Consider the following 26,064-nt stretch of genomic DNA (forward strand, 5'->3'; position numbering starts at 1 on the left):
TCTCATTCTTCAAAGTGATGAAGATCAGCACAGTGTGGATTCCTCATCCTGCACAAACTCATGAGAAATGGCTTTTTTAAAGTGCAAAATGCACACATCAATCGATATATTTTCTTTATTTCTCTCTTTCTCCGTAGAGTCAGACAGAGGTAAATAAAGCTCATCGCTCCAAACAAATTCCCTGGTTGTTTTCCTTCCTTTTCCTGCCTTGCATGGTATGAGAGCGTGAGGCTGGGACAGGAGATACCCCCATGGTGGCACACCCAGTTTTATTGTGGTCCCTTATTGATCTTTTCTTTCTTTCTTTCTTTTTTTTTGCTTTCCTTTAACACCACGGCTTTTTCTAGTTGTCTCAGATAGGAGTTAGAGCACTTGCCTCCTGGGGGCCATGGCTGGGTGTCTCTTTAGGCTTAAACATTAAACTGTCCGTGTGTGTGTACGCTGAGCAAAGCAGATGTCAGATATCAGGCCGCAGGAATCACGCTTTGCATGGACTTTGACACAGCTCATTATCTTAACCCCAAAATCTTACCTATCACAAGAGGCTTGCGTGGTATGGAAATAAAAACAGAGTGTGATTTGTGGAGAAGAGCTGCTGCTGAAAGTATCCAACAGCGTTTTCAACACCCCCGCAGAGAGTTTGGGATGTGCAAGACGTTCTCGGTTAGAGAAAGGATACTCGTGACGTAGTTGAAGAAGTTCTCATACTGGAAGTTTCCTTGCTGGCAGATTTTGTTGATGGCTTTCAGGAACAAGTTCTCCCCACGCGGCCACTCATGCTGCAGCAGAACCACCACGTGGCCCAGCGCCATGTCGTCCCTGCTGTCCGTGAAAGCCCGGAGCTTCAGGGCAAAATGATGTTGAGACAAGCGGGAAAGACGTGTTGCTTTTGTAAATATGTGGGATTGATCTCACCTATGTCTGTGCAAAGTTCTTTAGGAGCGTTATTGCATTCTGCCCTAATATATACATTTAAAATCGGCTGCAAATTTCCAGCCAAAATACCAAATTCACTTCACTCGCCTATAAGGGAAGTCTGAATACAGACCAAAATATTTGGACATTAAAACTATCTCCTCTGCCCAAAAGAGGAGAAAAAAGAGAGAACAAACCCTCCTCCATTAACACTCCCTCCCCTCAGAAAAAAAGCCCCTCCACAAGCCCAGGTAGGTGAGAAGCCCTGGAGGCCCAGCCCTTCACACCAGTCCCAGCCAGTTTCAGGACTCAGCGACATAAGCCGGGCCTGAGAGCACAAGAGAACGCGAAGCCTTGACTAGAGCTCACCTTGAAACACGCCAACAGGAGGTGCAGGCAGTACGGCATGATGGCTCTGCTGGTGCACGGCCAAAGCTTCAGGTCAGACCCTGCAACAAAACACTTCATCAGACGCTTCCTCATGATTCGCTAAGTTTGAAATACATTAGAATAGAGAAAAACGGATCTACAGTTGCCTGATTTCAGGTAGGGGGGTAAACTTTGAAGATAAATTACAAATGACTCAAAACGTGAAGTTACGCGTTTCAAAATCTTTCCTTCGTTTCTCTTTTGCTGTGGTAGGACTTTGTCACCAACAGACATTAACAGGTACCAGCAGGAAAACCACTCGCAATAACCAGAGGGCAACTTCCTCCTTTTTCATAATACGAAAATAATTATATACTCAACCGAAACGCACGAACTAAAATTATGCTGACACTGATTTTAGGGTAGTAAAAACTCCATACCTTTCCTGAATTTAGACTTGACTTTAGGTTGCTCCTCTTGTACTTTCCCTCCTTCTTGTATTGGAAGTAAAATACAGCACATGAGGTCAAGCACTTTTTCACATGTTTGCTGTAACAAGACGAGAGATATGATGATGCTAAGTTTAAATTAAAGTTCTTAAGATTTATTAATAGTGATTAAATATTTCAGACACAGCAAAAGAAAAGAACTATCACAAAATTCCCTGCTAGAACTTCAGTGGACTTAATGTGTAACTTAGTCTGGCTGAGCAGAGACAGAGCTGTGATATGAAATGTCACTGAACAGTCTCTGAGAGCCTACAAATGTCATTTTAATGGTGAAAAAATAAGTTTTGGCATTCTTCATTTGAAGAGTGTAAAATGAATACAACTAGAATGAAAAGCTATTTTATTTTGGAGGATTAAGTTTTCAAATGAATTCTTAGAATAGTTTGTAAAAGCTCATTCTGACCATGGTAAAAATAGAAAGGAAAATGGCAATTTGACAGCATGACAGAAATGCTATAAATTTTTAATGCTATTTCCTAGAGACAAGAGGCCTGTGGGGATATAGAATCACATTTCCAATGAAAAAGTAGTAACTGGAAGGGACAAAGACTTGTCCATAGTGCTAGGATGATGTCAGGTCCTAAGAGACCCAGCCTTGACTGCTGGTGCTCACACCGGCTCAGACCACCGGCCACTCCTGGAACATTAAATGCACAAAATATATGTTGCAAAGGTAAAGCAAGTTCAGAGGTCAGGCCTGACAATATTGTTCTGGAGTCTCTTATACCGTCAGTTGATAACTAATTGCTTTTTCCAAGACAATCACAGAAGTTTATTTTCTAGAAACCTTTTCTTGCCCTTGCCACATGGACCCTCTACCAAAGAATTTTCCTCTCAAGATTTAAAACTTTCAGTAAAGTTAAGCAATTCAAATTTAAGGTTACATTTACAGACAACTCAAACGCTTGAAGGTGTGGAAAACCATAACTACACCTCCCAAGTCAGAACTACCAAACAGACGAGATCAGAGAGATGCTGATGGGCACTGAGATGTGCCAGAGCGCAGCACGGGTTTGCCAGCCGGACACCGTGTTGGAGGTGGGCTAACGAGAACCTTCCGAGGAAGACGACAAATGGGAAGCACAGGGCTGGACGATGAAGGGCCATGTGTGGAACGCCATACGCACCCGATATTCTCCAAGGGCAAAGTGGCACGTTGCTAACTGGATTAGCGCTCTCTGATTCTCTAGGGATCCTTGTCCTGTCATTTGCTGTGGAGAATGAGAGCCCTGAAGAGCTGCCAAGTGATGCAGGCTGCTAATTGCTTTTTTGTATTGCCCCTTTGAAAAAAAGATAGAAAAAGACAGCATTAGGGTCTTCTGTGTACAATGGCTTGGAGGATAGAGAGAAAAAATCCTTTACGGGAAGCTTTCAAACAGAGGGCATGCAAGTAACAGGGCTTTAAAATCCTAATTTAGCAGCACGCACTCCAGTGATGTGCTGTGTACAGCCGTGTGGAGTGATAAGCAGAATTCTGCTTTAAAAAGCCTGTTTATAAAATCACACTTCTAACTGAAACAAATAATCACACTCCTCAGAGTTAATCATTACTTTACTTAGTTGAATAAAGTTTGCAATAGCTCGTGTTCGGTTACAGGCAAAAATAAAAGACCTCCAAAAGAAAAATACCAAAGAAGCAGCTTTATTCTGCAGATAGCAGTGGACAATCAGTCTCATTTCTGAGAAGAACTATAAATTTTAACCGAGACGCGTTAAAAATCTGCTGCTGTTTTAAAATACTTCTCTCTGATTGCCTTCCAGTAGAATGTACTGACAGGCGAAGCAAATGCACTTTTCTTCCATAACACTATATATATGTACTGGTCAAAATGCCACCGCAGGTGTCTTTTCCATACGCCAAAATGAGCTGGACTCAACAAAGAGCTGTTAGGAGAGAAATTCCTAAGTCGGGTACCTTGCCTGGGGTAGGAATGCGGTGATTCCACCCCAAAGGGTCATTGGTAGATACTTCAAGCAGTCCAGCTGGCTAATCAGAACAGCTCTTCATGTCATGGAGTCATTTTCACTAGGTTTTACTTGATTTTTTTTACCTGGTAGATGATCATGTCTGTAAGAAAGATCCTCAACCAAAGCCAGGTGTCTGTCTTCCACGACAAGCAAATTCTGGTGAACTCTGCGCAAGTGGTCAGAGAAGAAAACGTAAAAGAGAAAATGATGTATTTCATGGATTTGGGTTAAAAATCAGTTGTCTAGGAAAAAAACCCCGCATAGCTGAATTGAAAAATGAAAACTCAAAACAGGCAGAGTGTGAAATATTTCAAATGTAGGATAATCTTTTCCTGTACGATCATATTTTGATTATGCTTCTCTTCATAGTGTCCAACAACTGTAAAAGCAGCTAAGTGGCACACTTTGCCTGCTTTTTAGAAGAGAATTTTGTTCTCAAGGTTATCACACCAGATATTATCACAAAGGGAGAGACACAGTAAAGACCTGTCTTCTTAAGCCTGACCTAGAGCAGCCATTAGCAGCACATGCTCACCCAACTCCTGACCAACCGCTCCCTCAGTAAAAGCTGCTCCCAGGAGAAGTAACCGGTGAATAACCAAAGGTGCGTGAAGAGTGAATAAAAATTCAGGAACAAAACATTCAGAGTTGAAACAATAACTGCTACAGCTAGATCAAAAATAGTCAGGACCCACGGTAAATTCAATTTTAAGGACTCCCAATGACAGTTCTATTTTACCAACAGCACAATGACTCTTCTGGCCAGGAATGACGTGTAAACGCTGCTCTGCAGCTGGCGTTACCTTTGTCCAGTGACTCCAGGGAGTAGAGCAGCTCCCAGCTCTCTCTGGCCAGTTTGAAGCTCTCCAGCACCTCAATGGAGTTTGCCAGGTCTGCCTTGTTCACTGTGATGTGGCGACTCCGCGCCTTCCCAGCAGGATCCTCGTCATCTGAGCTCTGCTTGCCAGCCAGTGTAAAACACAGAGAGTCACTTCTTAATTTAGACTTATTTCAAATGAGTCTGAAGTCACACAAGTTCCACTGAACGCAAGAAAACAATTCTGTACTAGAGAGTCCTGGTTTAAGTGCCTTTAGGTGACCATTTAGCTTCCGTTAATATTAGAATGATCTGGTTTGCTACCAAGACACTCAGTGGTGTAGCGTGATAAACGGTATCCCAAAATAATTCATTCTGTTAAACACTCCGGACCACCGCCGAGCTCCAGCCACATTATCTTTTAAAAGTACACACACACACTTCACATTTTATCACTCAGTTTAAGCATATGGTGGCATAATGCAAAGGAAATTGTAGAAGTGCATACTTCTACCAACAGAGAAATTCTATAAAATAGTGGGCTTCCACTGTTAAAGAAATGGATGTATTCACAGTCCAATCATGAAAAGTCAACTAATGTGGAGGTTTGGCTGTAGAACACCTGACCGCTATAGCTTCCATTTTTAACCGCTGCTGCGGTCTGTGCTGAACTCCTGCAAGTTGAAGTATTCACATCGGCACGTAAACATCTACAGCAATTGCTACAAAAATTGTTTTATTTTTGCTGGTTTTAGCAAAAAAAAAAAAAAAAAAGTTTGCAAATTGTGGCCATAAACAGCTATTCCAGGATAGCTTTAAAAATACATCTATTACATCTGTATCAAAACCACTGTTGTCTAAATTCCAGTACCAATGCCATTCTTGTTATGAATGAAAAAGTCTAGAGAAGTTACCATTGTTTTTTCTCTTCCTTCAGCAAGTTTCCTCTTTTTGTGGATGTGTTTGTTCCGATCGATGTCGGTATCACCATAGACGTTGGGCACATCCTCAAGAAGAATCAGCGGGGCTTGGTTTGGGGCATTTGGACCTGGATTTAAAGAGAAATTAATTCAAGATTGCTCTAAAATGATCTGAAAGGTCTCATGCCTACACCAAGCTGGTTTTGTTTCCTTCACAAGTAATTATTTATAATGCACAATCTGAAATTAATTCACTTAAGTTCCATAAGCTTAAACTCAGCTGGTCAAGCTACTCTTTTCTCCACACAGCCTTGTGGTCAAGGTCAGAATGCATTTACCAGGCATCACAAGAGTTTGCCTGAGAGCTTTAGAATATCTTTGAATCCTTTTCTTAGGGAGCAGTAACCAGATACACTCAGGCAGCAGGTGTGGGTGCTCTCATCAAGCGCTATTTGCTTCTGTATAGGTACAATTACTCAACGGCTGAACAGAACAAACGTCGCTAAGTTAACAGGCACAAACACGGCAAAGCACAACAGTATCCTCAAAATATGAGAAACCAAAGCAATGTGCTGACAGGCACTGATCCCTCAAAAAAGTGAGTGTATTTTACCACCAGATTTCCCTGTAAGATCACTGAGTGGCAGCTTTGCCCCCGCTGATTTCACTGTACAGAATTAAATCTTTCATAGACTGCCAGAGCTCATCACCGCTCCCCAATCCTCTAGACAAGCCTCATTTTGAAGCAGAGGAGACATAATTTCTGCTAACTGGGACGACCCTGCCAGTGTTTCACAGGCATTTGGACAATGTCCTTAATAATTTGCTTTAACCTGTGGTCAGGTGGTTGGATTAGATGATTGTTGTATGTCCCATCCAACTGAAATATTGTATTCTATTCTACTTTATTCTGCTTCCACTGCTGTCACAGAGCATCCAGGGGGATCTGGCACATGTCATTTCAGATCTCAGTGCTTAAGTTTCATTTGATATTATATAAAATAGGAACAACTCTTCTTAATCTCAAGCAACATTGGTACGTGGCCACTACTGAGAAAGTTTTCCTTCCCCAAATTATTTCTCATTTCCCACAATCAAACTGCATATAGATGTGCAAAGCTCACACAGAGAAATGTAAAGGAAAGGGGAAATCTATTAATCCGTTTTCCCTTTTTCAAATCTCCACCAGACTAGACAATAGTGCAGATGAGTATTATTAGTATGTGCATTTGTTCTCTTTATATTTGCAGAAAGATACGAGACTGAGGCCTCATTCGTAATTGCAAAGAACTGGTTTGAAAGCTTAGTACAAGGAGAATCCATTTCATCTCTTGCCATACAGGAACCCATATTAAGCTTTTCCCATCTACCCAAAACTGACGTGTAAGGAGTCCAGTACAACAGAAGTTAATGTCACAAGAAAAAACCAACCTGGCATGCTTAGCAAATAACGTTGCCTTTATTCCAAAACTTCCAGTCCTAAACCAAAGCCAAGCCTAACCTCGCCCTTTACTTGGACTGCAAACTTTCTCTGACATTACTGAAAGTTACACGGCCACAGAAAGCGCTGTGTTGGTTTTTTTCTGCCAAACTGTGCTCTAGAATTCAAGCTTACAGAGTTTTTAATTGATTTCTAGCACAGAGTGTTATAAATAAACCCCTAAAAGCATCAGCCCAAACAGCAACTCCTGCCAAGGCTGCAGGCAGCCTTCCAGTTCCAAGAGGGGTGAATCACCTCATTCATTTCTCAAGTCTCCAGCAAGGCAGATAGGAATTATTTAACAGAAATGCATTGAAAAGTTTTCTCTCAAGAGGTTTCTTGCAAGTCCGTGCGCATGAGAAGAATTTGGTCACAGATCAAAGCTCGGAGCTACCGGATTAAGGAGCTGACGGCTTTTTTCCCCACAACGCTTCCAAAATATGTACCATCTTATCCTACAGTGAGCCCTCCAAAGAGAGGGAGGAAAAACTCTGATGACAGGAAGGATATGAAAGGCACTGAATACCGCTGGACTTTAATGCTAAAGCAGAAATGAGTAAAAAATGTCTCGGAAATCTTTTCCTGCTGTTAGGAGATGACGAGGGTGCCAGACACGCGGCACCGAAGGGCCTGTGCTCTGCCCTCTCAGCACATGCTCTTCCTTTGGTGGTTCTGCCTGAAAACATGCGCTTTAACATGGAAGAACAATCCATGTGTTCCAAGGAACCTGATTAACCCCAAAACCACGGATTTGAGGGGGCAGGAAAAAACACAGGTAACATTCATATTTTACGTGTTCAATTTACAACTTACTTACTCCTTAATTAGTTAAAGATCAATGTGCAAAGCACACTTAAAAGATTATGGTTAAACTACACCAAAAAAAATCCAAGTTGGAATCTTGTGAAATGCAGGAAATCTTTTCCTGTTCCGTTTTATAAAATACATTACAAATAATTTTGCACCTGGGACACGGCAGCCCCGGCTGTGCACACAGACTGGGGCAGGAGATGCTGGAGAGCAGCTCTGCAGAGAGGGATCTGGCGGTTCTGGGTGACGGCCAGCTGAACCATTAGAAACTAACCTTGGAAGAGCGAGGGCTGGATGTTGCTGACGTACTGGAATGCATTTTTGAAGAAAACCAACATCGTGGAATACACTACTTGATTCTTATATTTAGCGTGTGCGTCACTATCGAAGTTACTGATGTATCTGCAGAGGTCTTTCATTCGGTGCAAAATGTCACCAAAACTTCTGAGGAAGAGAGACAATAATAATTCAATTCGTTACACAGACTCCAAAACGAAAGGTAAGAATGCATAGAGAATATGGAAAACTTAATGTTTTGGCTGAGGAAGTTGTACGGTCTTGAAAGAAAAACTGCACTGAATTTAAACGCAGGTTAAAATCCTTAAACCCACCTCCTTAATAATTAAAAAGCCAAATTCTCCTTGAGAAGCAGGATCTAGAAAAGTACAGATTTCTTACCTTCTTCCCTTATCCATTTGCCACTCGCACCTCATTCCCACCACGGACAGTATTTTGAACAGCCTCTCCCAGGGGTCTGTGATCTGGGAGGATTTCTCTGTCAGACCGTCTATTACATACTTCTGAGAGCTGCGCTTGCTTGGAGACAGAATATCGGAGGAGTCCTGCGAACCTGGGAGAGCAAGCACATTCCTCTCTTTGTAAAGAACCCAAACCAACTGATTTCTTTTCAAGGAGGGGACGTGTCAAAATGTACACCTGAGTTTTCAGGGTAACCGTTCTTCCCTGAGAAGGTAACGGGGAGCGGGAGGTGTTGCTGCCCCCACGTACCAGAGAGGTGGTGGGCTGGATAAGGACATCTGGGACATTTTGTCCTACCTCTCAGTACACACGTTGAAGCATCGTGACGTATTTTGATGTAAAAGAACTAAGAAACATCAAATACTATTATTGATCTTTGTCTACTGGATACATTACATAAAAGTAATGCACTCTTCACTATGGGCCTCGCTTCAGTAATACTAAAATATATTCTAGGAAAGGCTGATTTTGTGAGAATATTCTTACCTTGATATTGGCTTTCTGTCTGTGTAGGTCTAGTTACATAGTTAATATAAAATTCCGCTGCTTTATTCAGATATTTATATAACAAGCTGGCAGGAAGACGAACATCAGGGTTGTTAATTATCAGAGGAAGAACATCACAAACTAAAACAGAAAAGAAACCAAAAAATCCTTTAGGTTTGTGGGGTTTTTTTGTTCTGTTTGTCCTCTGTAAGGTTTCTTGATCAGCAAAATAAAGCCTCCATCGCCGGCTGACAGAGGATGACCCAGAACCTCACATGAGTGAGAGCGATAACAATTTGTCCCATACGCTCAGCCTGGCCTCATGTGGCCGGAGCCCGTTCTGACTAAAGCGGTTTTCTAATCATAGTATCCTGAAAGTAGTTTACTGAACTCAGAATCTTAGTGCCGTACTATAAAGTTGTATAATAAACCAAGAACGTGAATATCTTCTTACCAAATAACTTTCTGAAGCAATTCACTGGGGATTCTTGGTCTTCAATACTTTCAGCCTCTAACAATGATTCTCCAAGGCCCACCTGTGCAAGCAGAGGGGAAAATCAAACCCTGGACCAGTCTGTTCAGAAACTCTTTAATCTGCGATTCAGTGGAGTTAAACAGTCACTCAGGGATGCAGGAGCAGTGATGCACTATATGGCAAGAGCTCCAGCAGCGGTTCTGTGAGTCAGCACAAACACGCTGCTCCTTCAGAGTCCGAACTCAAAGCACTCTGCCCTCAGCGAGAGGCTACAGACAAAATCCTGAGGCAATATTCTTTCTGCACATACTCCTCTACGCTCCGTTGTTGTGTAGTTCTGCTTTTCGAAAAGCATAGAATAATGTTTACATTTACAAAAAAACCAAAGTCCTATCTGCTTCCATTTGTTTGCTGCCCAATTCTTTCCTGGTGGTGACCTCAAGGTGCAGCAATCTGAACAATTAACCACAATTCAACAAGAATAAAAAAGACCCAGGTCCTCACCAGGGAAAAGAAAATACATTTCGGCAAAATCTCAAGAAACAGAATGACGATATCCTGAACAGTTTCTAGGAGTTTGTCTTCTCTTACCCCGTGTTGCACCACAGTCTCTGGGAAGCGTCGCAGAAGCAGCAGGAGCATTTCTGCCCTTTCTAGGGTGTTAAAACATTGCTCTGTGGCCTTCAGTAACATTTCACACTGCACTCGACCAGGAAGGGTTTCAAATAATCCTTTAAAAGAAAAAAACGTTTAACTTGCTATGTCTGAACTGTACAGGTGACTGACAGAGGGTTATAGACTAGTCAATACCACCTTGCCATGCAGAGGAAGAGAGATTGCCTTATACTTTTTTGGCTTTTATTATCCATGCCTGGGAAAAAACAGCTGTTTCTTTCAGAGAACATCATATGAGTATTGATCTGTGTTTAACTGGGCGCACAGAGCTTGTTTAACAAGTAAGAGTGCTGATGAGTGGGATACCGAAAATCCTAATACTTAAGTATTTGACGTTTTAAGATGCTTCTTCAAGATTTTTTGTTTATTTTTTTACTCAAGTCCCACTCCTGCAATTAATACTTCATAATAAAAAGGTACCTTTTCAATTTGAACTTCCAGTGAGACAATGAAAAGAAACCAAAAGATTCTCCCTGTAAGTTATATGTATTCTCTCCAAAAAATAAACACAACCCATGAAAAAGCAAGTGTTTCCTTAAGTGGAACAGCTTGTATGCAGAGTTATGAGCTGCTCATCTTTAGAGCTTCTGAAGAGCATCTTGAAAGAGCAGATTGTAGTTTGTCCAGTGCAAATCCTGCTTTCAAAACCACCTGTGGTTGCCAGCAGTGAATGTCAAGACCTTCTGCTCACTTAATTTTCATAACCCTCACTTCATACGTATAAATTCACCCATTTTTACGATCACTCATTGTTCTCTGCAGTCAGTGGGATGATGATTCCTAAGTCCCATTCCACATATTCCCTATGGAACCTCTTTTCTAAATGCTTTTTGTTCTGGCAGACTTCGTGTGCCCATATCAACGACCATGCAATGGGAATCAGCTTCTCATGTCCCTCTGTCCTTCCTAAGGTTGACACACTGAATGAAGCCTCTGCGGCTGAGCTGAGCAAGCCTTACCTCTTAAAAACTGTGTCTGCTTGTCCTGCGAGTCATTCCTTAATGCTGCCGTAATAACACTGATCTCCCTCCATACTGCAGGTTGGTCTGGAAAGTTCACAAACCTGTAATAAAGTTTGAGGTGAGGAATGCACAGTGATCTCAAAATCTGTTTCCAAGGCAAAACCTTCCTGTGAAAGAATGTGCGTGGGCAAATGGAAAATAAACCCTCCTTTTCATTATTTAGTTTCAATTAATAAGGCCTTCTCTGCTTAATTTATCCACACGGACTTGCAAGAACACTCACGTTATATTTTTTGAAAGTCTGACGTTTATGGGAACAAGCACCTGGCATAACTGTAGAGCTGCGGCTCCGATGACTTACATGTCGTAGAGCAGCCGGCCCGCAGACACTGTCCGCTCGGCATTCCTCTCAATCGTGTACATCTCGTACTGCGAGACGGGAGAACAGAACATATATCAATCACGTTAGTCCTTCCACGCTAAAAAAAACATCCCCAGTTTGCCACAGCAGTCTCAATCACAGCAACGGAAAGGATTGCAACATTTGCTGTAGGAATTAAGAGCTGAGTTTAGACTGCCTAATCACACATTAAATTATGCATAAACTTCTGTATGATAATGTAAGTAATCTAATACTAACATGCTGGCTTTATTTTTAGACAAATAAAAACATTAGTGAGAGTTCTTTGACTAGGGTTTGCTTCCAGTCAAACACAGTGCAAAACCTCAAGGTATTATGAAAACCATGGGCAAGAGAATTACTTGAAATCCCTATTAGAAATGACTATTTTTTTGCAACAGCAAACCCAAATATTTCATCAGGTGCTAACAGAAGAAGCAGAAAGGGACCTTCCCCCCAGTTGTTAAAGAAACAATATTTTCCCTTTCACAAAGCATTCACGGGAGCGGATTTTATTCCCGTGGAACACGAGGAGCAGCTCCAAGCTCGCCGCTTTGTGTTCCACCGCCGGACACCACGTTCCCAACAGCCGCCCTGTGCCTTCGGCGGGGAGCGAAACACCGCCGGGTCGGTCTGCAAAGGAGCGCTGGGCTGCGAAACGTGGGGCTGTGTCTGGGCCCGCCAGGGTGCTGGGCCCGACCCCTCCCGGGGGGCTGGGCTTGGTCTCTCGTGGGGTCCTGGGCTGGTCCCCGTCAGGGCAGCCGCCCTTCCCCGCGCCGCAGGCCGGGCCCCGCCGCCGCGGTAACAAAGGAAACCGTGAGGCCGCATCTGGAATATTGTGTCCAGTTCTGGCCCCTCAGCTCCAGAAGGACAGGGAACTGCTGGAGAGAGTCCGGCGCAGCCACGGAGATGCTGGAGGGAGTGGAGCATCTCCTGTGTGAGGAAAGGCTGAGGAGCTGGGGCTCTGAGCTGGAGAAGAGCAGACTGAGGGCTGACCTCATTGATGGTGATCAATATGGAAAGGGGGAGTGTCAGGAGGATGGAGCCAGGCTCTTCTCGGTGACAACCAGTGATAGGACATGGGGCAATGGGTGCAAACTGGAACACAGGAGGTTCCACTTAAAGATGAGGAGAAACTTCTTCCCGGTGAGGGTGCCAGAGCCTGGCCCAGGCTGCCCAGGGGGGTTGTGGAGTCTCCTTCTCTGCAGACATTCCAACCCGCCCGGACACCTTCCTGTGTAACCTCATCTGGGTGTTCCTGCTCCGGCGGGGGGTTGGACTGGATGAGCTTTCGAGCTCCCTTCGATCCCTGACATTCTGGGATTCTGCGATTCTGCGACAGGCGCCACCGCGGCCCCGCCGCGTCCCGTCACCACGGCAACCGCCGGCCCCGCCCCTCCACCCCCATTGGTCGAAGCACCAGCCAGTCAGGCGGCGTCCGCCGCAAGGCCGTGTGGGGGGAGCGCCGCGCCCTTAAATGGCGCCGGTGCGGCGGCGCCGCTCACCTGGATGTTGAAGTCGGCGGGGTAGAGGCTCCGCGCCGTGATGAGCCAGGCCTTGGCCGCCCACAGGTCCCCCGGCACCAGCTCGCGGGCGCGCTTCACCAGGAACTCGCAGTCCCCCTGCGCCGACATCTTGCGCTGGGCCCGGCGGGGGGGTGCGCATGCGCCCTGCTGCCCCGAGGCGGGCCTGCCCCGCCCCCGGCACGTGGCTGGGCGCTGCTGGCGCCGCCATATTGGGAGCGGGCAGGGCCCGTTGTGCGCTGCTGGCGCCGCCATGTTGGGAGCGGGCAGGGCCCGTTGTGCGCTGCTGGCGCCGCCATGTTGGGAGCGGGCAGGGCCCGTTGTGCGCTGCTGGCGCCGCCATGTTGGGAGCGGGCAGGGCCCGTTGTGCGCTGCTGGCGCCGCCATGTTGGGAGCGGGCAGGGCCCGTTGTGCGCTGCTGGCGCCGCCATGTTGGGAGCGGGCAGGGCCCGTTGTGCGCTGCTGGCGCCGCCATGTTGGGAGCGGGCAGGGCGTGGTTTCTGCGAAGCGATGCCTTCCTGAAGTTGGGCTGGCTGCAAGTCGAAGTGGCTTTAATAGGCCGAGACTTGGGGCTCTGCTGTTCAAAACGTTCTTACGGCTTTGCATCAAGGTGACTAGCAGAGGGCAAGGGAAAAGAGGAGCTTTCCCTGCAGGAACTGGAACTAAGATGAGCTTGTTACTGGTGTTTCTCCCTGGTAAGGTCCTTATGACAAGCCTGTCTCCCTGTTACCTACCTAAAACGTAGTTTTTTTCCTCGTAACTTGCCTCCTTTCAGGGAGGCTGTTGGCTTCTGGTGTGGCAGCAGACCTGGCTGACTTTGCGTTGTGGAGCTTGAGCTGGTGGAAGGCGCCCGTTCCCACCCCGGGGGCTGGCGTGGCGGCCCGAGCGGCCGGCTGCGCGGGCAGGCCAGGCGCTGGGCTGCCCGCGGTGGCATGCCGGCGCTGGGCTGCTGGCGCTGGGCTGCCGGCGGTGGGCTGCCCCGGCCTCTCTCCGAGGCTGCACAAGGCCCACAGGTGCCTCTCGTTATTCCGGCACAGGTGAAAATGTGTTCTCGGCCTGCGAGGCTGCCACGGGTTTTCAGCTCTAGAATCCCCTCGGGGGCTGGGAACTTGGCTTCTCCGCTCCCCGTCTCCTTACCGCTGCAAACTCCCCGTGTTCCAAACCCGCCAGCTCTACGAGGAACTTGCCACACTCTTCTGCTGAGAATCTTACTTTGATTTCACTCTGTGGCCACAACGTTGTGCCCTTTCTCAGCGCTTTTGCTATACGCTGATCAGTTGCAATTTGAAGGAGCACAAAATACGTGGCTAATTTGCTGGGCAGAGGTGACAAAGCCACGGCACAAAGTCAGCTGTCCCTAATAAAACAGATGCCTCTTCTGTCCCGCTATCAAATCTACAGACTGCTGCAGGACGGCACAGCTCTTTAAAGTGATTTTACTGCAAATGCGGCAGTGTTCATCACCAGTCGGCATGTGTGCCTGTCCAGAGCTCTTGTGCAGATGTAAATCCAACTTTGAGTTGAAAAAAGGAAAGGAGTTTTGCTTTGTGGGGCTGAATAAGATAACAAGGTTGTGTATTCTGTCTTTTCAGGAACTGCCCCTCTATGCTGCTGCTTGTGAGGCCGGGATCAGGGCACTAGCAAGAGTGAGATGGGTGGTAGCTGGTTATCAGAAGCTGCTCTTGAAGAGGAATGTGTGTGAGGAGTCCTCTGCAACATTTCCGGCACAGAACTGCCCCCAAGAGACCAGCTGGCCAGAGACATGGCAGGTTTTGAACTGGTCTCACAAGGAGTCCTGAAAGCCAAATGTATTTTAATCCACTAGGCCAAGGGGATTCACCTCCAGTAAATTAGAAGCACTTCTTTTTTTTCTTTCTTGTGTGTGTGACTGTGTGTTAAACAGACACTTTGATCTTGTATTTCATTTAAATCTGTGAGTAATGGTTTGGTTTTTTTCTCCAATGAAATATTCTGCTGCCTCTTGCAGAGATTTGCTGAGCACTTGCTCCTGCCTTTATTCCTGAAGCTACACCTGTCAGCCTGTCTACTCAGCACCCCAGGGAAGAAGGCAAGAGTCCCAAGTTTTACATCCTGCAAACAGCATAGCAAGAAGTGTGAAGGGGACACAGATGAGGGCGGGAGCCACCTGAGGGGTGTTTGGGCTTCGAAGAGTTTGCTGGTAAGTTTAACAGAGGATTTCAGATAAGAATGCCTGACCCTGGACTTGGGAAGGAAAACTCCGTCCTGGGAGCCAAGCCGGTCAGGGGTGCCGGGTCTGGGGCTGCTTCTCCACCTCTGTTGGCTTTCCCGCGTTCTCACACAGATGGGGCTGGTTTGGTTTGCTCGGTGCCGGGCACGCTGAAGGTCTCGATGCTTTCGCCAGCTGATGAACCGTGCCCACGCAGCCTCCTTCCCGCGGGAGCTCGGGACCCAGCTGAAATGCCGATGGGAGCCTTGTTTACCAGGAAGAAGCTTTGTAACCTGCGGCAGAAAATCGGTAGCATTGACCTTGAGGCGCTTTAATCATCTGATGCTGTTGAAGGTTGTCTTCCCTGGGAAAATTGTCCCACTTCTTGAGGAAGAACTGTGAGTACCAGCGATAACGTGTGGTGGACTATGAGTCAACCACTGTATGCCATAAACATGACAACCCGGGTGAGCTGCTTTGAGTTCTCTCTGCTAAACAAGCTGGCTGTGTGGTGATGGTTTTTACTGCTCACAGATCAGTGGATGAGCCCAATTTGAGTTTCATAATCATTTAGTTTGAGTAAATGTATGCTAAATATAATGAATCGCCTAGCATTATAAGGTTGTGCGCTTTTTTAGTATACTCTTCGCTTCATGTTCCTTAGTAGGCTGAATTTGCTCAAATCTTAAGCTGTGAAGTTCTGCTCATATTTACCAAAAGCAAGTACAGATTACACTGAACATCTGCGAGATAAGGTTTAATTCACGCTTTGCTGGGAAGGATGGAACTGACTGGGGAGCAAATAAGGACTTCAAGGTTAATGAGGAGACATTACAGACACCTGCAAAACAGGGCCTGTTTGGCACTTTGCTGAGAAGAAAAGGGGTTTGTTGAGCCAAAACAGCACCTTCAAGGCTATGAACTATAAACAGTATCTACAGCTGAACAAAACAGGCCTGTCTGAAATCAGTGGAAAAGATCCAATGAGAAGCAAGGAGACTCCAGACTCAAATATCGCTATTGGACTGAATCATGGTGCGAATGCTCTGTAAAGATGTAAAAAAACCGATGGTTTTCTGTGCTTGGCTGGACCTCTGCACAGGTACCCAGCTTGAGCCAGCCCTCCTGCCATTCTACTCCATTAAATTACATTTCTGTTAATTCTGTTGCATGAAAGTTTGCTCTGTGAACGGTTATTGGGCCTTGCCTGAAAGTTTGCACCTGGAGTTCTGGAATAGAGGCTGCAGAGCGAGCGGCTCACGGGCCCCTGCAGAGGAGCCGCCTGAAAGCTTGTTCTGTGAAGGGGTATGAGGCTCCTGGAGAGCAGCTAAAGCAGCGTTCAGCTTGGTGTGTTTCCTCCATGCAGTAAATAATAGAGTGAACCTGCCACCTGACTCTTTTAAGTCGTGCTTTTCTTTGAGTGATGTAAACGTGGTTCTGTGATAAGCAGAACTCTGAATCGGGTGCTCAGAAGGGGTTTGGTTGGCACTGGACAGCGGCAGAAGCCTTTCGTGTCGTTCTCCACCTTTTAAATGTCTGGATGGGTATATCCTCGTGGACACGATCCCTTCCGTGTTGTCTTTCCTCACTTGCCCCCATGGGCTGTTAAGGCTTACGCGGGCTGGACTAGTGTATTAACAAGTGCTGGGGGCAGGTAAGTCGGGTTTGTGGAATGTGATCGAACGGTGTGTGATGCGGGGGTGCCAAAGTCACGATAACCACTGTGCTGTGTGATGGGAGCCTGACTTTCTAGCTGTTCTTGGGCCTGGGGACCAGGAGATGCGCTCGCGCTCTCTCTGGTATGGCTAGCAAGGAAGCTCTAATTCTAACATTTTATTTTCTGCAGCTTTACAAAGCTAGTGAAAAGGTCTGGAAAGGATCAGTCTTGGTGTCTTATGGGTGAGGCCTTGGTGAAGAGGTGCCGTGTGGAGCTATCTATGTGTCATATTCTACACAAATCTAGTGGTCATGCGGAAGGGTTTCTTGGTTTATGGACTTTTTTTTTTAATTTTACCAATTCTATGTCCTTGGGGTTTGTGCAGAACAATTTCTCCAGCTGAGCTGAGTTGTCTGGGCTGCCGGTGCCTGGGAATTTGAGGCTGAGACCAAGCGTCTTGTTTGTCCCTTGGAGCTGAAGGACACGGTAGATTGGACTTGTGACCAGAGGGAAGAACACAAGGAGAGTGGGAATGCAGGAGTGGGACGTGCGCGATCAGTCACAGCCCTCCCCGTGGAGCAGAACCTGTTCGTGGCCTCCTCGGTGGCAATGTCTGTGTTTCAGCAGACCTGGTGCCTTCTCATGGAACAACGGAATGGAGGTCTCTGACTCCGGGCTTGTCTATATATTCTTGACAGTTAAATCCAAATTCTGGCTTAAATACACTAGCATTGGTCACAATCCATTTCTGTAATAGTCTAAGTCAGCTTTTAATAAATGACCTGATTTTCACCTAATAATTTAGGTTGAAAGGGCTGCAGGAGATCATCTGGTCCAGCCACTTGCTCCAAGTACAAATAATGCAATGCAAACACAAATAATGCAATTTGGCAGTGACGAGGGCTGGGGGATCCACGTTTATAGCGGCAAACATTTAGATAGTCTAATGAGCAGGGGTTATGAGGTGTGTTAAAATACTTGCCTAGCTTGTGGGTCTGGCACACCGAACCCGATCGCAGTTCTCTCCCACCCAGCAGGGCCAGAGTTCTCAACCACGGTTCTCTTGTCACAGGTTGTGTGTGTGTGGTACGCGAGCAGGACCTTGCATTCCGTTTACAGGGCTCAAAGCTTAGCAAATGCCAGCTTCCGTTGGTAAATTGGGTGTATTTTATCCAGAAACTTATTTTGCAATGTATGAAAGCACTTTTTAGGGGGCTAATTCGTTTTCACCTGGAAGGGTTTGAAGAGAAGAGGTTCAAGAGGTAATTTTTCCCTGTAGAAGTTTTCTTAGTAGATAAAGAACATGGATAGGGAGAACTTCTCTCCTGGCCGTACTTCCTTTCCACCTGCTGACTTCTCACATATTTAGGCTCATGATGGTCCTGTGGCAACTCTGGAAGATGCAGAAATAGAAGAGAAATTGTAAATTAACCCGCTGCAGATGTTTGTCCGTGCTTTTAATCCTGCAGTCACGTCAAAAAGTGCATTCCACAGTTGAAATATCCTCTTTTTCCTTCCTTTTACAGATCCCATTCTTCTTCCTCGCAGGTTCTTTCTCCGCAGGTCTTGCAGGTGGCCTCGTCACTCGGAGCATCATTCAAAAAATGTCGGTGTCCGCAACCTTTTTATGATTGCGAAAGCCGTTCTGGGTTCCCTTTCAGGCGGCAAAGCTGGGGAGGCGGGATTGGAGCGGGTTGAACTGCGCTCCGGACGCCTTTGCTCGGGTCTGCGTTGGCGGTGAACCAGACGCGGGGCGGTGTCCTCGGGCGCGGAGGTTCTGCGTGGCGACTCCCCGCGTGGCTTTGTGAAGGTTTAACGCGGTTGCTGGGTTTCCTCGCTCTCTCCGCAGCAGATACGCAGCTTGGGGCTCTGGAGATGCCATCAGTCGTGTGGCGGCCGTTCCCGGGAGGGCTGGTGAGCTCATGGCTCCGGTGTCGGTGCCGTCCGGGCTCTGCAGCGCACGCAAAGCCGGGGCAGCGTGTGGCTCCTCATCTCCTTTCATCAGCGAGCGCCGCTTGGGCTGCAGAGTCCCGATGGAATTACACGGGAGGCTTCCCCTGTAAGGACCGCGTCCTCGGGAATTCCTTCCCAGCAGCAACCCCGCGTGCTGCGCGCAGAGCAGTTTCAGCCGGCGGGCAGTCAGCAGCAGCGTCCCGCTCGTAAGCCGGGGTAATGTTCACTAATTTGAATTTAAAAACGCCTGCGTTTTCCCCCAGAGCAGGCGGTTCTCATAGGCGAGCACAGGAACGCACGTGCGCGTCCTTACCCCTGGTGAGCGGGTCGAACAGCGCGTCTGTAGAACCGTCCCCTCGCAGGACGCAATATGCTCGGAGCATATTGAAAAGCCGTCTCCAGCAACAGCTCGAGCTTCAGCAGCTCTCCCCGCTGTTCCTATTGCACACTGGGCTCTTTGACGCAACAGAAAGAGCTGCCTTTTTTTTTTTTTTTTTGCTTCCTCTTAAACCTGCCTGGCCAATTTAAAGCTTGTGGATATTTCTTCCCCCTCGGGGAAAGCTTATGTGAGGATTTTCTTTTTTAACAGCTCATTCTGTGAAACCACTTTTTTTTTTTTTCTTGTTTGCTGTTAGAAAAGGTTGGAGCTGAACACGAGACATTTCTTGCAGGTCAGTGGCTGAACTCTTGACCAGAGCGTTTAAATGTGAGCGTAGCTTTAGCAAGCGCTGTAGTTCAGGAGGAAAAAGCAAGTTAATAAGGCTGTGTTGTTGGTGCCCATGTGTGCCTACTGCTGGAATAGGAATCTCTTCAGGTCTTCAGTGGCTGAGCTCTGTACAGATGAATTTACCATCATTCTTTTGTAGACAAATGTACCGAATTAATATTTTATTGAAAACTGAGGCAACATCACAGTTATGCCTATATTATTTAATTCCCGAATGTCTCTACTCCCTCAAAATGCAATAAACCTCAGTGTAAATTTCAAGTGTAAAGTTTTTGCCTTTTTATTTTGAACAGATTTTCTTTGAGTTGGTTTTTTTTTTACTTTTCAGCACAGGTTACTGGGCAGCATGGAGCTCCCGGGCTAGTGCCGTCTGCAGGGAACACAGTTATTTGCTGGTTTGCATTTCTTCTTACATCGCTATCGAGGGCACTAAGAACTGGTATAGACATAACGTCTGTCTCCAAGCGGTAACTGAGGTAAGACAATCTTCTTTCCCTGCCTCTGAAATCAGAATGTGAAACAGATGCAGTATTTTTCATTTCTAGTTACTAAGATTGTTCTGTTGCTGTTTGTTTTTTCCTGTTGATAGTGTTAATATGTTTGTCACAAAGCTGGTCCTTGTCTGTCTAACATGATATTCCTGTTTAATATTTTGTAAGTCCTGTATTTTTATTTCAACAATATCTACTACGTATCTGCGTGTTTCTATTAGCTCGTGCACCCTAGATTAATGGTATATCAGTTTTGTGATAGCTTTGGTTTTCTCCTCTGTTATTACCACATGAAGTGTGTGAGTGCATTTCTTGCCCAGGGTAGGCAATTCTTGTGCAAACTTTGTAAAACTGAGTTACAAATTGTTTCCGCTGTGAATCACTTTCCTTGGAAGATGACGACTTTTATGGTAATGTTTAATTTGAGCAGAATTGTTTTCAAACGTACACAGTGCATTTTTGGTGTATTCTATTTTTAACAGCACTCTAAAATAGACAAATAATGATTCCGATCGGGCTGTTTCCTTCCTCGCCCGCGCCACGCTGCCTGTCCGGGAGGTGTGTAGCTCTGAAGGGCTGGCTCGTTGTCTGTGCGGATCAGCTGGAAGGGGTCACTGCAGCGTTAGCCGTCTGCAACTGCCTGGAAAATGGAATTTGCATGGGAAGCCACTTACTGCTAGTGCCTGGAGAATCAGAAAATACTACTTCTTGTTTGGTTCTTTTTAAGCAGTTTAAGAAGTGATTAATTTCTCTCTTACCCTCTTCAGTACCAAGGTTATATTTTTTTTATAATTCAAGATTTTTGACACATGCTTTACTATGATTTAAGTCTCTTTTCGATCAGTCTGAATCTTTGTGCCATCTCTTAGCAGGGGCAGCGTTGTTTTGAGGCAGACGTGCTGCACTGCAGGTCTGGACACTTTAATTTAGAAAATGGTTCTAAATCTATCCTGTTTGGCTCCTCTTGTCTCTGAAACTGTTTGCTGCGTGAATTTCAAATGCTGGTGGCTCCATTCAAGAGATCTATCTTTTACTGCTTTGTCGAGAGGCTTCTTTTCACTTGGGAAGGTATTTGTTTCACCGGATGTTTGTGGTACCAGCTTTCTACCCAGCCATGGTTAGCAGAGCTTGTGTGTATGCTTAACCTATTTATACCTGGTGTATATTGGAAAGGTTTCTTTACCCCGCCCCACCGATTTGATGCTCTTCTGACAAGGTTTTCTTGTTTTTCCCCTAGTTTGCCTTTCAGGTGCCTGTTGACGAGCCCAAGGTCGGTTCCTGGGCTGGGGAGAGCAAGCTCCGTGGCCGGGGCAGCACGAACCCCTCAGTCCTCATTCCGTCTTCTCTTCAACATTTTTCAGGCGGTGCCGTGTTAGTCTTTCATTCCCAAACGCATTTTGTGTCTGTCAAGACAAGGGGTCACCCTTGTTTTTAATTATTTTGTTGTTAGGGACCGAAAGATATCTTTAGTGCATTGGTTACCTTACTGCACTTGACTGGTTAGTCAGAAAGAGAGTAAAGCTCCTCATCTCCCTTTGAGATTCTGTTTTCAGGAAGAATGTCTTCATGGTGAGATGTATTTTTTTTTTTTTTTTTTAACCAATGAGCATATTATTAGGTTGGTGCAAAAGGAATTGCGGTTTTTGCATTGAGATTTGCCGTTTGATATTTGAATACATTCTTCAATAAATGTGGTTATGTTATACATCATGTTAATGTGCTTTTCTCACTTTGTTTTTTTTGCTGCTGACTTATTACTTGCTGTTTATTTTAGGCTATGGAAATGATGTTAGACAAAAAGCAAATTTGAACGATTTTTGTATTGGAGTTCAAAATGGGTTGTAAAGCAGCAGAGACAACTCACAGCATCGACAACTCACAGCATCAACAACGCCCTTGGCCCAGGAGCTGCTAACAAACGTACGGCGCAGCGCTGGTGCCAGAAGTTTCCCAAAGGAACCTTGGAGATGAGCAGTGTGGTGGCCATCGGAAGGTGACAACGGCCAATGCAGAGCGACCATCCAAGCTGATCCTCTTACAGCTACATGAGAAGTTGCCGAAGACTCAACGTCAACCATTCTGTGGTCGTTTGGCTTTTGAAGCAAATTGGAAATGTGAAAAAGCTCAATAAGTGGGTGCTCATGAGCTGACCAAAAAAAAAAAAAATTTGTTTTGAAGTGTCGTCTTATTCTACACAACAACAATGAACCATTTCTCGATCAGATTGATGCGCAATGAAAAGCGGATTGTATACAACAACTGGCGGCAACCAGCTCAGTGGTTGGACCAAGAAGAACCTCCACAGCACTTCCCAGAGCCAAACCTGCACCAAAACCAGGTCACGGTCACCGCTGGGTGCTCTGCTGCCAGTCTGACCCCCTACAGCTCTCTGAATCCTGGTGAAACCATCACATCTGAGAAGGATGCTCAGCGAATCGGTGAGATGCACCGAAAACTGCAGCACCTGCAGCCAGCATCGGTCACCACAAAGGGCCCAATTCTTCTCCACGTGGCGCCCGACGATGTGTTGCACAACTGACGCTTCAAAAGGTGAATGAATTGGGCTACGCAGTTTTGTCTCATCTGCCAGATTCACCTGGCCTCTCGCCAACCGACCACCACTTCTCCAAGCATCTCGACAGCGTTTTGCAGGGAAAACAGTTCCACAACCAGCAGGATGCAGAAAATGCTTTCCGAGAGGTCGTCAAATCACAGAGCATGGATTTCTTTATGCCACAGGAATAAACGTATTTCTCCTTGGCAAAAATGTGGTGACTGTAATGGTTCCTATTTTGACAAATAAAGATGTGTTTGAGCCTAGTTATAATGATTTAAAATTCATGGTCCAAAACCACAATGACTTTTGCACCAACCTAAATCATACTCAGTGTTGTGTGGAGCTCTGAAGGGCTCTTTTGCTGACACTAGTGGTAGTAGCAACTCACGATGAGCTCCGAGTGTGTGGTATCGCTGCGCTTGGCCCCAAGGTCTTGTGGTCTGTGGAGTCCACGGGCTCTGAAGCAGGAAGATGCGGCTGGAGCGAGATGATGATGATGTGATTAGCTGGATGTGCGAAAGGTTTTCTCTTATGTTTCTGGTTGTCCAATGTCACAGTGAGGAAAAAAAAAAAAACTATTATCAAACAAATGACGACTTGGATAAAAATACCACGGGCTGAATGTCTCCCACATCTGCTTTGGGAAATGCCACAAGCCCCCTGAAGAAGCTGGAGGAACTTTCTTCCTCTCGCTCCGCCTCAGCTGTAGCAAACCGACCAAGTTAGGGCCTTAAGAGCAGGTTTCCACTCTTTCTGGTTCATTAACTACTCATTTAGGCTACAGCTATAGGTAGTGAGTGCTCCGGGGCGCCTTCCTTGGGAAACACAGCCAGGGCAGCCTGGTCTTCCAGGCACCGTCTCTGCAACTCCTGATCGTGATGTTCTTTGTGTGGATCCCCACTGTGAAGTTTCTGGTGACTGGAAGGCTTCAAAGAAATCACTGATGAGGCTGTAGACACTTTGCAGGTTCCTTTTGCCCCCCCTCCCTTGTTTTCCTCAGAAGTACAGGCTTTGAGTCGACGCTTTGAAGGGTCAGTGGTGCAACCACATAGGTGAGAAAGGACTGTGGATTATTTACATCTGCTCTGTAGACTGTCAAAGGCAACACAGCCCATGTAGCTTCTTGCCATTGGTAGAAAGTAGAGAAGAAATGTAACATTCAGCTCTGTAAAATTAATACTTTTCCCCTCCTGTATTCCTTATACTGAAAGCAATAGCTATTTTTTTTATTTAAAGGTACAAGCTTAGTTCCTGAGTTTTACAATAGTCACAGTTCTGGATTCTGTTTTCTAGTTCATCACCAACAAGTTTACTGGTTTTAGGCTAAATTATAATATGCTAAGCCAAGCACCATTAAAGCCAGTGGGAGCGTTCTTTACTGTACACGAGCATTAAACGTCGTTGAGATCTTCAGCCTGCCCCGCGCTCCCGTGAGGTTGCAGTTCGGTCCCGTCGAAGCCATAACATCGACGGCCGTTCTGCCAGTTGAATTGGTGGCCAGTCCCAGCTCAAGAGAAGGGGCTTGCGGGGCCGGTGCTGAGTCGCCACTGTCCTTGTGTTGCCTTGATAACAGGGAAGCATAAACCAGCCCCTTGGACGGCGGCATCATCCTTCTGTTCAGCTGTTCTTTCCAAACAGGGAGAGAAACTCTGCTGAAGTGAAATCCTGGGGAAGAAAAAGAATTTTTTTCCTTTTTCCGCTCCATTGTGTGACTGACAGTGGTCCTGTGATTCACTGGCAAGAAGAAACGGAACAATATTAACTCCAGCAACCTCAGAACGGCATGCGGATACCCCAGGGAATTGATTCTGCTGGAGGGGGTTGGGGCAGCAATAGGTTTCTGGCTGGCTATTTCTGTGCAACTTATTTGTTTTATAGCTAAGGTTATAAATAGCTGACAGTTCTTAAATTGAATAATCCTCTCTTCCTCTCTGGGACGAGAAACTGGATCCGGATGTTCAGAGCCTGCAGCCAGATATCCCTATTAATCATCTGTTTGTCATGTTGCCTGGATTTTGAGGGAATTCTCCTATTGTTGCTATTTTGTGTATGGTGAAAAGACTCCCCCAGTAGCACGACGTGTGTCCTGCGTTTCAGCTCAGAGTTCTGCCTGTTAGATGATGCACTATTTCATGGCCATTTTTAGAAATGAGAATTGCTTAATTTTCAAACCGGTTGAGCCGTCTGTAACTCCACCTGGTTTGGAGATGGTTTGCTAAGTGATCGCTGCTTTCGGAAGTTGGCTCGATGAAGAATTGCAGGGTAAGATATTGCAACCGCATGAGTGGATATGCAAAGGGAACGAGGTGGTGTTGCACGTGCCAGGGATCGGTGGTATTCGCTCCGGGGGAGCAAAACGGGTCCCAGTTACGAAGGATGCCTTGTCTTTGTATTTATTTTTTACCCTTGCAGCCCTTCATAAAGCTGTTAGATTTCAACTTGGCCAGTCCCAAGTATACCTGTATTTGAGTTCTTTGTATTCATCCAATGGTTTTCATCAACGTTTAGGGTGACTGTGTAGGTACTGACAGCCTTCGCGGTGGGAAACTTCAAGAGGTGGGTTGATTTGCAAAGGAGGATTTTTACTTTGGCCCATTAAACAGCCTTTCCTATATACACTTCTAATGTGGAGCCAGCGTTTAAGCAAACCATTCCTCTTCAGCTAGAGTGGTCTGAAAATAGAGGTAACAGTTTTGAAACACCCTTTTTACAGGAAACTTTATTGTTTTATTTGTGAGAAGGTGAAGCCTCTTGTTTTCGGGGAAGAGATTTTAAATGAACTTGTGGAAAGCTTGTGAAAAGCTCTTAGCAAAGGATACGTAGTGTGTGTTGTGAATCGGGCTGTTCACACTGGTTTTGTCTCATCAGACTGCTGTAAAGTTAAATAAAAAAATGAGGGGAACGTGTAACACATCAGGATATCGACTCCAATCCTAGAAATTGGAAGCAGAAATATTTTAGTTTGATGCATTTATTACGGAAGTGGTGGTTACCAGCTTAGAAACCAAAGTAGAGATTTGTTTGAGCCATAGGGTGAGAACATAGGTAAAGAACATGTCACCTTCTGATTTGAGGACGGTGTGGGGTGATCCTGAGGGACAGGGCTGCGGGGACACATTCTCCTGCTTAATTGAACCAAGTATATATAGATATTTACGAATGAATTAATAAGCTATTTCATAAATATCTCAGCTTTCTCCGAGAGTTGTTCAGGAAATGAAAAACACTTATGTAGCGTGAAAGGAATGAAAGGAAAATTTCTTAGCGTTAGAGGAGCGAAAATAAAGCTTCCCTCTAAAATCCTTAGGAACTAACTATGCAAAGAAACTAGATCATTGCAAATGTAAAGTACGTGCAAAAGTGTGTTTTGAGAGCACATCTCAATACTCTTTAAATACATCTTTCAATGCTCTTTAAAGTATT

At 45.7% G+C, this 26,064-nt stretch overlaps 1 protein-coding gene and 1 long non-coding RNA gene across 4 annotated transcripts in view; one reads left to right on the forward strand and one right to left on the reverse strand.

Moving 5' to 3' along the window:
* INTS10 (integrator complex subunit 10) overlaps positions 1-13,197 on the reverse strand; it is a 19,351-nt gene extending 6,154 nt beyond the window's left edge. For both annotated transcript variants that reach the window (XM_065634994.1, XM_065634993.1), the window contains exons 1-15: positions 13,051-13,197; positions 11,507-11,574; positions 11,143-11,246; positions 10,100-10,239; positions 9,488-9,569; positions 9,034-9,174; positions 8,467-8,638; positions 8,063-8,232; positions 5,493-5,626; positions 4,565-4,718; positions 3,845-3,927; positions 2,921-3,073; positions 1,725-1,833; positions 1,285-1,364; positions 680-842 (exon numbers count right to left, since the gene is read on the reverse strand). In XM_065634994.1, coding sequence (XP_065491066.1) covers positions 680-842; positions 1,285-1,364; positions 1,725-1,833; positions 2,921-3,073; positions 3,845-3,927; positions 4,565-4,718; positions 5,493-5,626; positions 8,063-8,232; positions 8,467-8,638; positions 9,034-9,174; positions 9,488-9,569; positions 10,100-10,239; positions 11,143-11,246; positions 11,507-11,574; positions 13,051-13,179 — 1,882 coding nt within the window. In that variant the 5' untranslated portion in view covers positions 13,180-13,197. The remainder of the gene's footprint in view (positions 1-679; positions 843-1,284; positions 1,365-1,724; positions 1,834-2,920; positions 3,074-3,844; positions 3,928-4,564; positions 4,719-5,492; positions 5,627-8,062; positions 8,233-8,466; positions 8,639-9,033; positions 9,175-9,487; positions 9,570-10,099; positions 10,240-11,142; positions 11,247-11,506; positions 11,575-13,050) is intronic.
* A 367-nt stretch (positions 13,198-13,564) lies between these two features.
* Positions 13,565-16,638, forward strand: LOC135988366 (uncharacterized). 2 transcript variants are annotated; one of them, XR_010606138.1, is made up of 4 exons: positions 13,565-13,763; positions 14,661-14,913; positions 15,056-15,247; positions 15,392-16,638. It is a non-coding gene; the product is annotated as an uncharacterized LOC135988366 (long non-coding RNA). The 2 variants fall into 2 exon arrangements; XR_010606137.1 differs by having other exon boundaries at positions 14,661-15,247.
* The last annotated feature ends 9,426 nt before the right edge of the window (positions 16,639-26,064 follow it).

Source organism: Caloenas nicobarica, chromosome 4, assembly GCF_036013445.1.
Source record: "Caloenas nicobarica isolate bCalNic1 chromosome 4, bCalNic1.hap1, whole genome shotgun sequence".
Taxonomy (NCBI): domain Eukaryota; kingdom Metazoa; phylum Chordata; class Aves; order Columbiformes; family Columbidae; genus Caloenas; species Caloenas nicobarica.